This window comes from Sinocyclocheilus rhinocerous, unplaced genomic scaffold, assembly GCF_001515625.1.
Source record: "Sinocyclocheilus rhinocerous isolate Xijiao unplaced genomic scaffold, SAMN03320098_v1.1 scaffold1243, whole genome shotgun sequence".
Classification (NCBI taxonomy): Eukaryota; Metazoa; Chordata; class Actinopteri; order Cypriniformes; family Cyprinidae; genus Sinocyclocheilus; species Sinocyclocheilus rhinocerous.
In genome coordinates, this window is record NW_015626033.1 from 2,765,403 (window position 1) to 2,778,135 (window position 12,733).

The following is a 12,733-nucleotide window of genomic DNA, read 5'->3' on the forward strand; positions in this document are numbered from 1 at the left end:
TGTGTTTATGTAAAAACAATTATGTTTATGAAGGCCAAAAGCAAAAATGGACAGTATGTGAGCCCTTCACAATCTTAAAAAGAAAAAAGTGATATAAAGTCAAAAACTAAAAAAAGAGATAAGAACATGTTTGTTTGAAAACCAGTTACATTTTTAAAGTTAAATTTGTATTTCAATTTTAAGAATGAAATCATTTACCTGTTGAGAGTGTGTTGACAGTCTGTAGTTGGATCACTGAACTCCAGAAAATCAGTAATGAGGAGCTTTAACAGTTACAGATTTGAAAAACAAAAGGGCGGGAATAAAGAACCCTAAATTTTAACACAAAGAACCATTTCAGCATGAAAGGGTTCTTCAGAATGCTATGGTTCTAAATAAAACCATTACTGCATGTAAAGAACCTTTAAAGAACCATTTGTTTTTCGAGTGAGATGGCACAAAATCTCATCTCAACACATTTAATGAATGGACATGCTCTTTTTAATTTTGCCATTTCATCTGAATATTAATATTTGTGAGATTTAGTCATTCAAGTTTAGATGTTAATTGATATAATTTTGTGTCTCTGGAAAATAGTGATCTATGACATTACATTATGTTGAATATCAAAGGTTTTTTGTCTGTTTGCTAATAGGGAATTTGTGGACAGATTGATGTTTTTAGATTTGTGAATATTTTGTGAATTGTGAATATTTGTAAAATATTTTTTTTACTACACAAATATAAAAACATGAATGTTTTTAGATTTGTGGAGTAATAATATTTTTATTTTGAAGTGAACAGATACAACTAGACTATTTGGGTAAAATGGGTTCCCCATTAATTGGTACGGAAGGCCCAGAGTGGCATGTTGTTACTAGTGTTATTATGATTATTTTTTAAATATAATATTTATTGTAATTCATAGAGTTATTATTCAGTCATTCCAAAAGTGAGACAGGGGTGGCTTCTTGCTCCAGATAAGGAGGTCATCTAACCCTCTTAGAGTTGCTCTGCTACAAACTCAAAGGGGTGTTAGTCCTTCAACTGCCAGATAAAATACTGTACCTTTGGTACCACACATCAAATGTTTTCATAGGAAAGAAAAATCAAGACAACTCTTCAATATTTTGGTTCTTTCTCCTAGATAGCAATGAGACTGAATGAAGATCAAAGATTTCTATATGAACTCAAATATTTCTCATCAAATACTTTTGAAGCCTAATTATTTATATAATTTGTTATTATTTAAATGTATTTACGTTTCAGCTATACTCTCCATATTAACATTCACAATTAGCTCTGTACTTTTACGGGTTGTCAACAAATGTCTCGATTGTCTCTATTTTTATGAGAAACATCTCATATAAAGTCAATACCTCCAGAAAATGAATCATTGCTGAAACTTCCAGCTAGTTCCAGCTAGCTAGTTTAGAAAAAAAAATTGTCCATTGCATGTTAATCGTGCATCTAAAATGAAAACCAACAGATACTAACAAGAAATTGTTCAGAATATACTCAAAACCATAATTTTCCCATGATATCAAGGAATTATTCACCTTTAGAGAAACCCTGAAATATTACCTCCTATATCGCTACAAGCAAAATACATTGTCCATTTACAAGCTCAGCTTTCTCAGCAATATTATCATACGCTGTGAAGATTATGAATGTGGCATTTAGATGAATGTCTAGGGGAACTCAAGAAGGTCTCTTATAGTTTCATGTGCTGTCCTGTTCAAGTTTAACAAAGTGAGCACAGCTGCAGGGCCTTGTTAACATAACCTTGGCTCAATTTCAGCACCACTATTACAGGATGGCATCAAATTCACTTTCAAACAGCAGAGTAAATATCTCTTTTAACAGCACTGAGCAGGCATCCTGATAGACTGTTAACAGACTGTACAGCTGCTCAGGGTTTTAGCCTAGCAAAATAATCTAAGTAAACAACTCTGAGAGGTGGAGATGTGTTTGGATTACATTTGATATGAGCTGCAAGTTCTGTTTCAGCTCATATGTACAAAATCCTGCTACTGGCTGAAGAGTGGACACAATACAATTACAACATCTACAGTATAACCAAAAATCCAGTTTATTCTGTTTTGTTAAAGTGCAACTCAAGACATACGATAAATGCACAACTTTCAGTATCTTTAGGCATGAGCAATACAATTAAAATATGAAAATTAAAACTACTAATTAATGATAAAAATAACATTAATTCCCTTCAGCAATATACCCAGTCACTGGGTATATGTCAAGAATGTACTGATGCACTGATGTGACTTATGTTCTCGCCTTACAATACAACAGTAATGGCACTCAGTGCACAACAGCACCTTTAGGTGGTGGACAATGCCTACTGCATCTGCAGAAGAGCCAACATGACTAAAGCCAAGTAAAGAAATTAAATATACAGATATCTGATTGTCTGATGCCTCTACTAAAAATATATATTTTAAATTCCCTTTACAAGTTAATTAAAGAATGTCACCAGGGACCTGCCCCTGTCTATTCTAAAAATCTAAGGAAAAAAAACAAAAAAAAACAATGCGCCATGACTAAAGGCTGGAATACACTACATGGTTTTTAAAATCTGAACAGATTTGAAAACACTAGGCATCGTACACTTGCAGACCTTGAATAGAGTTAAGGCTGGAATACACCACAGAACTTTTAAAATGACTAAAAGTCTATGGATCAAACATCACCAGATTTTCAAGTCTTTCTAAAAACACAACAAACTCACACAGAAGTGTGTGCCTTTTTTACTGACAAATGAAAACAATGTGTGTTCTAAAATCAGCTCTAAATATCAAACGTTTGATATTCTCCAACTGGATGGAATCATAATCTGAATCTAAAAAAATTGAGTCTGTGCCCATCATACACACATTATACGATTTTCTGCGAAATCTGTCAACTCTGACTGCCTAAAATCAGTAGACTGATAGTGTTGACTTGTCCAGACTGTAAATCAGGGCAAAAATTGGTATAAAAGTCATGTAGTGTTTTCCTGCCTTAAGCAATGTCTACAAACTTAGTAACCTGAAGACATGATTTCCATGAATACATCTGTAATACAGGATGTGGATCCCTTTAAGTCACCTAACAAGAACAGCATATGAAGTATGTAATACTAGTCTATGACCACTTACCAGTTAACTATTTATATTCAGAGTCATGGATGGATTTATCTTTTACATACACACACAAACACACACAAAACCCTGGTCACAACATGTTTTCCAGTTCAGCAGCTGCATGAACAATGATCTCATATGATATTATGTATTCTACAAATTCATATAATCCTTTTCCATAATAAATTACCTTCAGCATGTGTTTCAAGTATTCGTATCTATGGTTGGTTTCGGTTAACTTGACAGCAGAGTACACTAACAATACATTTATGCTCTTAGCGGAGATGTTTCAGAAACATTAACGTGTCGTTTCTTGACACAGAATTTCAGTAGGTCTCATTGGTCCATTGGTCCATTGGAGGTAGTAGGTGAGGCGGAGACTATGTCATCAGGAAACATATCTGTCTTATCTTCCCTAAATGAGGCTGCCTGGTCAGACACAGAGGCAAATGAGAGGTGATCATGATCCACAATGTTAAGCTGGTCCTCTGTTTTTTGTTTCCTCAAGTAGAACATCTTTCTGAGCTTCTTCAGGTGCTGAAGTTCACAGAAGGTTTCCAGAACCACCAACATCGCGATCAAGCCCAATATCAGGTAGACTGTACAAGAGAGAAACAGATAAGGTTAAAGAGAAACAGAAAGCGACCCTTAAAGGAACACTCCACTATTTTTGAAAGTAGGCTCATTTTCCAACTCCCCTAGAGTTAAACAGTTGAGTTTTACCATTTTCTAATCCATTCAGCCGATCTCCGGGTCTGGCGGTAGCACTTTTAGCTGTAGCCTGAAAAAAGGCTAACTTCTGTCAACATAACCAACGTGACCACCTGCTTGCACAGGGAGCGTGCTGGGGACTATTTTCAGGCACTGCGTAATATCATTGCGCTTGCTACACCCATAGTGCGGCAGCAAAGTTCCTTGATTATTACACCGGAATGAGAGTATAGTTCCTAGCCATATCGGCCTAGAAAATCGCAACGGTCTGCGGTGATATTACTCGGGGCGTTGGTCAATTAATTTTTTGGAAAAAAAAATTCTAAATATGTAAACACTAAGTTAAAGTTAAAGCAACCTAAGACCTAAGATAAAGTTCAATCAAAGTTAAAGAAGCTAAAGTTCAAGTCCAAAGTTAAAGTTCTGCTACATGTTTCATTGTCTCTATCAAATTCTGTTCAAAAGTTTGGGGTCAGTAAGATTTTTTTTAATGAAATTATTACTTTTATTCAACACGAATGCATTAAATTAATCAAAAGTGCAGGAACTTTTAATTGTTAAAAAAAACTATTTAAAAAAAATGCTGTTCTTTTGGACTTTCTATTCTTCAAAGAATCCTGAAAAAATGCACCACAGTTTCTCCTGTAACCATGTTACTTGAGCACCAAATCAGCATCTTCTTTCAAAAACGTTTTAAAAATCTTTCCAACCCCAAACTTTTGAACAGTAGTGCATGTATAAATGTAAGAAAGTAAAAGTAAAATGCAATGTACAATATATGACTCTGTACAGCAATAATAATTAAACAAACTGCACTTACATGTAATACCCAATTTATAGAGTTCTCTGAACCTCTGATGGTAGCCTTCTCCTGGTACATAGTCGCCTAAGCCAATAGTACTAAGAGAGATGAAGCAGAAATAGAAGGACTCCAGGAAATTCCAGTCCTCTTCCAGTACTGAGAAGATGATGGCAGGTATGAGGAAGAAGCAGGAGATGGTTATTATAGCCAGAAGAGTGGCGTGCAGGGTGGCCAGCAGAGGTTTGGACATGCCCCAGCGCCGGTGTAGGTACTCCACGGGCCTGCGGGTACTGAACTCCATGATCCTCTGGACCACCGCAGTCAGGAACAGCAGGGTGAACGGGATTCCCACCACTGAGTAAACGATGCAGAAGGCCTTACCACCATCCGAGAGAGGAACGGTGTGGCCATATCCTGGAAAAAAACACATGAAGCTTTTTAAATAGGTCTTTTCATATCACAGGTTGATTTTTATCCTGCGGGTTAAAGGTCATATTGCACAAATTGTATTTGACTTAAATGCATGTACTAAAATATTTTACCCATTTTATATTCTACCAATAATAAAACTGTTCTAGATGATGAGCTTGAAAGAGAAGGACACTGGTTGGGAAACTTTGAGCTCCTGTGAACTCCTTAATGAAAACACTGTATTGTGTTGTAATTGTATTTATACACTGAAACAAATAGTGCAGAAACAATGAATTTTCATTAAAAAATTGCTAGTAAATTTCATAATTAGTTACAAAGAAATGGCAAGACATTGAATTAAATATGAAATTTGTAAAACATACTCCAATAATCTTTGTTTTATTTACTTTACCTTCGAAAAAATATTTTTTTTTACAGTCTCCTACATTGTGATTTTCAAGTTGAGATATGTATAAAGCATAATCGTAACTAAATTTGTATTTAGTTATGAGAGTGGTATGTTTTGGATTTTGGGATATTTGGGATAAGTCATTTGGCTAATTCTCTGGTTATTTCTGATTGGCCATTGGGTTAGTTTTGTTGTGCAGACCTGGCAACCCTGATCACATCTAGCAATTTACTCAAATGAACCAGTTAATTTGTGTTTTAATTAAACACCATCTTAATCACATAATGAAAAGTTACTAGGAATGTCAAGGATGTTACCTGTTGTAGTACTTAAATCCTGCTGGATTAAGTTACATAATCATTGGAAACACTACACAAACAGCATGCTTATCCTTCAGACATCCTTCAAAATCGCCCACAGCAATGAATTACAAAACCACTAGGGCTCCTAAGGGGCTGTAAATATGTAAGCATGCACTTGTTTTTCTTTATTTGTAAGGGTGTATTAATAAATATAGTAACACCTCTAAAAAAAGGACTTGTAAGGATGATCATCATCATTAGTACAAAACTCAAAAGTGGCCCAATTACAATTATGTTTTATCTATGTATTTGGTATTATATTATTGCTACTTTTTTGCTTATGTTTAAAACATCCTGAGCACTGACTGAAATTATAATGTTATTGTTATTAATAGTAACTCTATTAATAACAATAACAGCCAATTGCATGACACTGCTGGTCATTTGAAATAATGAAGCCCATTATAAGTAATTTGGTCCATGTAGAATAATATTTTTTTTCTAGAAGACTTAAACGTTTTTATCTCATGTGATTGCATAGAATTATATTTTGCAAAAGTGCTATTAATTTCCTTTTGTAAAGCTTGTTTAATGAGCAAAAAAGTACTAATAAGTGTCCTTATATATGCAAAATAAATTGTGTCTGAGTCTAAATTCCCACTGTATCTTATTTTATTGAATTTTGTAGTTTGTTAAGAAAAATATTATTTGCCTTTATTTATAGTCTGTATTATAGTCTGTATTATATGTTTGTACAAGTTCTTGATATATTGCGATTGTTAACAATCACATAAAGCTTTGTTGACTTTTGAGTCATAATGAAGGGAGGGAGAGAGACAGACTGCTCTAACCCATTAAACACAATAGGCAGGTCTCTTTTCTTGAGTTACATCCTTGTTTAGAAGCATATTAGTATATATATATATATATTGTAAAAGTTGGGCTGTCTAACAAGAGCACATCATACTGTAAAAGCGCTTTTCAGACTTCACAGGCGTCAGCTAATGCTTTTATCAGAGATCTCAGAGAGGACAGGTCGACCTTACAAATGACATCACAGCGGCCTCGCTACTTGCTGTCTTCGACTCTTGGGTAAATGATTGTAAAGAAGGACTTACAGGACTACAGACAGTAAATTATATCATGTAAATCAACAACTGGGTTAAAATACAAAAACAATCCTATCATGGCTATTTAATATTGTCATGAGAAAGTCTGTTCTCACCTGTCGTGGAAAGCACAGTGCTGGCGAAGAAGAGCGCTGATGTGAAATCCCAGTTCCAGTTAGTGGTAGCATTATTGAGAACCGACACACCGTAATTACTCGCTTCTAAAGCTCTGGTGAGAAACTCTTCCAGTCTTTCTTCGGACAGACATTCATTATCCTCTAGAAACTGCTGCTTCACGGTCCGAAGCTCCTGCCGAAGCTGCTCTTCATACGGCAGTTCCACCGCGGAAAACACCAAAGCCCCGAATAACAGATATAACACATACGCCAGCACCAGGACCAAGAAATACCACGTAGACCTGTAACCTTCTATGACACGCACACACGAACTTCCAGATAGGCACTGAAGCATCGTCTCCGCGGCAAAATAGGTGGGAGAATTAATACAGGCAGTTGAATTACAGAAATACGCTTGTTTCCTACAAATAAAAGGGAGCAGACACTCTAACAGCTGTCTTTTAGTTTAAATTTCCTGTTTGTCCCCTGCCAGTATTGCGGAGCTGATGTGACGGAAGATCGTAAGCCGCGTTTACTAATCGTACTATGGTGAAGGGTTTCTATTAATATTAATGAATCCACTATTAGCCTGTAGAAGGTAACAACGCAACGTCAGCAGTACCTAATTAATATTTATTAAACAAGCCATAGCCATTGGAAGGTTGCAACGGGCGTCAGAGTTGCCTGATTAATATTCATGAGATAGCCTTCGTCGTAGTAGGATTCATATTTTTGCGTCAGGCTCGTGACGTCTCGTTCCTCCACGCCTCAACTTACGCAGGTCGGTTCTATTCATTACATTTATCACGGCAGGGCGCACCCAGTAAGGTAAACCTGAGAAATTTGCGTTTAGAAGACAGATATAGTTAAGCAGCTGTTTCAAAGAGAGGATACTATAAGTGAAAGCCCCATTAGGGTCAGCAACTGAGACATACATATTCTGTTACCTGGTAGAACAGGTTTGACCAGGTGGTGATTGGATGGTCTCGTGGGATGGCAAAATATTTGAAAAGTGATCTCAAACAAAAGTGTTGTTGGAGCTTCCCATGCTTCCTCGTGTATCAAAAAGCTTTTATTTGTAGCATGTATAGCCAAAACTCTTGTCTGGTTTCTGTGAAGGGCAGTTGTGAAGTGGTCTGTCTGATTAATAAATGTAAATGAACCCAGAATACAAAAGCACCATGAAAAAGTATTATAAAAGTGGTCTGTACAACTATATTTCAAGTTTGCTGATAATCTTCTAAACTCAAGAACAAGATCAGTTTGATTCACAAATGAATTATTCAGACAGGTTTTGTTACCCAGTTCATGTTTTGTGATTGAATTGCTCTTTTGAATCAGATATGTTCAATACCAGTCTGAATTTAGGCCTACTTGTGAATCAAACTGATCTTGTTCTTGAGTCTCGAGAAGAGCTAGGACGAATGTCAGGATTTTCTATGATTAATTATGTAATTTAGTCCTTTCCTCACAAAAAGCTATTGCATGACTTCAGGGCACACAGAATTTAGCACACACGTTGCATTAGTCCCTTTTATCATAATTTTATGATGCTTTTTTGTCATGTTGGAGCTCGACAGCTCCTGTCCTCATTCATTTAAAAAGTTCCCCTTGTGTGTTCCACAAAGGAATTAAACTCATGCAAGTTTGGAACAACATGATGACAGAATTTCCTTTTTTTTGTGAACTATCCCTTTAACTCATCACATTGTTTGAGTTTTGACAGTTTCTTCACTTTAAAAGCATCACTCCACCCTCTGCACAGAAATTACACAGCAGGAGATGATTATCTCAATAAACAGGTCTGTGCACATTTTATTTTTATTTTTAAGCTGATGCACAATACTTCTCTGAGATCATCAGACTGCTTACGTGGCTAGTGTCTACTTGTGTGTCATACTTAGTTCATTTTGAACTTTTACTGCATTTAATTGTTTTACATTCACAAACTCTCTCAACAATACTCTTGTCCTCATTTTGTTTTAATGCCAGATTTTGTGAGTGGCTGGATAGCTTGATGTGACAGCTGTACTTCCTGTGCCTTTTGCCATTCTGCACTTTTGCTGCATCATTGGATGACTGTATGCTTTATTCTTGGTACTGAACAGAAGTCAAACTGTGAGAGCTTCCTTTTTATGTTCTGTTCTGCTCTGCTCCTTTGGGTTATTTCTGGATGATGGAGTGAAATGTGAGACCTCTGGCCAGACCTGAGCGCCAGTAGTCAAGGTTGTTGCTCTCACACAGAGGCACAAGGCTGTGACACAGAGCCAATGTTATTGTTATACTGCAAGTGACATGTTAAAGCTAATCTGCTATGACAATTATTGACATAAATGTTACTGGCAATAAGATTAAACTATGTTATTAGCGGAAAATCACCAGATATTCGCTGATAATAATTCTGCATAATAAAAACAGACCTGAAAACCCTAAGGTGCAATTAACACAGAACGGGTTTTTGCGTTTAAAAACGCCAGGGCAGTGGAATAATAATAATTATTATTATTATTATTATTATTATTTTTATTATAAGAAGAAGAAGAAGAATGCTAGGTCTAGAGAAGTGTGTGTGTGTGTGTTTTTTATTTAACTACTTTAGTACTTTCAGAACGCTTTTCAGAAAGCAGCGCAGTTGAATGCAAAAACGCATTCACACAGAACGCATTTTTGCGTTTAAAAACGCGAGACGCAAGGTAAGGGAATGAAAACGCATTAATAAAAGCTGAACAACTTGAGCGCGTTTTACGCATAGGCGAGACGATGCAAAAGACGCGAGACGCGAGTGCAAAGGTGATACACAACATCTATCAAGCGCATGTTTACAAAGAAAAACAGCGCGGTGGAATGCAAAAACACGTTCCTTTGTGCGTATCCCTTTAATACTGCAGAATTCGCTGAGCCATAAACACATTATACATTGAAAATGACACATGCATGCCAATTTTCAAATTACTGGTTGGCCAGTATGGTGTTTTCAATGACTGAACCTTAATTACTGCAGCTGAGCTCCCCAGCTTTGAATATGTGGTTGCATCCTTTTGTGCAAACTCCTTTCAATGGCCACTGGAGGGAACTGTGACTTCAAAAACGGGAAAAATCACGTTTAGAAGTTTGTAGAGGTGTGTGGTGTTTGAAAGGTCAGATGCAGGCTGTGGAAAAGAGTCTAAAACCTGGTCTGGTTATTCTCCAGACCAAGTTTTTGAAAGCATAGCAAACTCTTTCGGTCACATTAACACTTATATTTGCATTCCTCTACTGTGAGTGGAACAAAAAATACAAGTTTAACCTGCCACGTCTGTAGAGTTATAGTCCTTTAAAGTGTGTCTTGAACACTGTCAATCTTACACCTGGGTATAATTTATCGTTCCTGTTTCACGGCCGCAGACCTTTGATGTTCCTCTGTCTACTGTACTTCTCCGCCTACTGTGGTAAGTGTTATATTTTAAAAGCTTGTGATTTCCATGTTTAGCCACTTTAAATACAGAGGAAGTTCTTTGTTATGTGTTTTGAATTGTTGGTTTGTAGGCTACTTTCTGATTTACGAGGCTATCACTAGGTTATCGCCTACTGTTTAAAGCCATTTTCACTTGCTTATTCCATTATTCAAATAAGGAATGCTATTTCCATTACTCATTTGTGCCTTAATAATATTTTTCAGATCTTGTAAAGACTTGTGATATTTCCTACGTCAACGGGAGGACGCAGAATGAAGATTAATCGGTGGCTTTGTCGACGCTGTTGATCTCAATAATATTTTTCAGATCTTGTAAAGACTTGATATTTCCTACGTCAACGGGAGGACGCAGAATGAAGATTAATCGGTGGCTTTGTCGACGCTGTTGATCTACACCTGTGCGCATAAAGGAACGGCAGAGAAGCATAAATGCTTCAAAGCTTTCCAACTTCATTTTAGTGCTTCACAGAAGGCCTTTATCTTCCAGGTACTGGCTTAAAGGAAAGACAGATGAAATGTCAATGCATTTCAATGCACATAGGGATTAAATGTCCTGTATGTTCAAAACAAGAACTTCCCAAAATCCAACATGAGGTTACTTCATAAATCAAAGGAGATCATGTTGTTAGTCTCCACCTAACCTTGTCTTTAGTCTATCATTTGTCTCTTGCATGGCACAGCCTGCTTATATTTTTCACTGTAACCATGGCATAGCCTCTAAGACAGGAAGCGAACATGTGTAGAGCTTTCCAGCCAGAGCCAACATTCTGTCTCAATGGTTGGCATTTGTGTTTGGGTTGTTTTTGACCATCCCTGGGCTGTTGACCAGTTCCCAAGCTTATGTTGCAATAGTGCTGAAATTGAGATCAGGACAAATCTGACAGCTGGCCTCTGTTTGTCGTCCTTTTGTGACGCACAAGCGCCCTGACGCCATGTGCCCGCCAGGCAGCCGCTCGTTAGCCGGGTTGCGTGCTTAGGCAGGAGCTGCCATTCAGTGTGTATGTTCTCAGCTGTACTTTTTGGGGCACGTCATTGATTGGGGCCACATGCAGCATATTTGTGCATAATGTTTCAGGTTGAGTGCAGGAGAAGCCTCCTGGCTCAACAAGTTCTACGGTTCACCTTGGACATAGGCTGTAGTCCGGACACAGAAAAGACATCCATGCCGGCATCTGGAAAAGCCATCCCTGCCGGCAGGTCCACCCCACAGGGGCTCTTACGCTGGGTCTAGTCCATGAAGAGCTGTGGTTAGCACACTGCATTCTGTAGACTCCTCTGAGAATAAAGTCTGCATTGCCTCCTCTGATTTATATCGCCCTTTTTTAAGGCCATGGCAGAAAACTCAATGGGATTCTTGTATGCACTTTACTGTGCAGTTAATGTTAGTAATACTAAATAAAGAATAACTAAAAATGAGAAAATAACTTTTGGAAACGATACAGGGAACCTAGCACAGGGGTTCTCAACTCTGGCCCTCAAGGTCCGCTTTCCTGCAGAGTTTAGCTCCAACCTCGATCAAACTCACCTGCCTGTAACTTTCTAGTGATCCTGAAGACCTTGATTAGCTTGTTCAGGTGTGTTTGATTAGGGTTCATCAGAGCTAAACTCTGCAGGAAAGTGGACCTCGAGGGCCAGAGTTGAGAACCCCAGATTGAGCATTTTGAATGAACTTGAGTCATTTTGAATGTTTGAATGGCCCAAAAGGGTCATTTTACGGTGGCCGAGAAGTGCAGAGCAAATCACAATTCTGAAAACAAAATAACAAATTACAAACGCAAATGCAAGTTTAAAAAACAAAATAAAAATTCAGAAAGCACAACAACAATTCAGAAAACATTATAACAAGTCAGAAAACACAATGACAAATTCGAAAACAAAATAACAAGTCAGAAAACACAAAGACAAATCCGAAAACAAATTAACAAATCAGAAAACACAACGACAAATCAGACAAACCGGAAAAGGTAGGTATAGTTTCAGACAGCGCCATTGGTTTGGGATTACCCACCGCTGACTGGACGAGACATCTGTCAATCAAAAAATATGGAGTGTCTATTTACATTTAGTTAAAAGTAGATGTAAATCATCAGCTCCAGTGGCGCAGATGGACAAGTGCGTGTTCTTGGCGCGATCGACCCGGGTTCGATCCCGCCTTTTGCCGAACTTGTTTTTTCTCCCTTTTAGCCTTAACTACAAATCAGACAGGAGAGTAGATGAATTTTGGTGGACTTGAAAAATGGTGTTCCGCGGTTGAAATAAAATACTTTCTGATGTTTATTTATGTTCATTTCGTGCTT

General features: G+C 37.4%; 1 protein-coding gene across 1 annotated transcript; it reads right to left on the bottom strand.

Annotated features, from left to right (window-relative positions):
- Positions 1-2,376: 2,376 nt before the first annotated feature.
- LOC107708431 (potassium channel subfamily K member 1-like) lies at positions 2,377-7,506 on the bottom strand. Its single transcript, XM_016512661.1, has 3 exons — positions 6,983-7,506; positions 4,654-5,049; positions 2,377-3,721 (listed from the first exon to the last, which is right to left on the bottom strand). Exons 1-3 carry the CDS (start codon positions 7,335-7,337, stop codon positions 3,459-3,461), a joined length of 1,014 nt encoding a protein of 337 aa, XP_016368147.1. The 5' UTR covers positions 7,338-7,506; the 3' UTR covers positions 2,377-3,458.
- Positions 7,507-12,733: the final 5,227 nt, after the last annotated feature.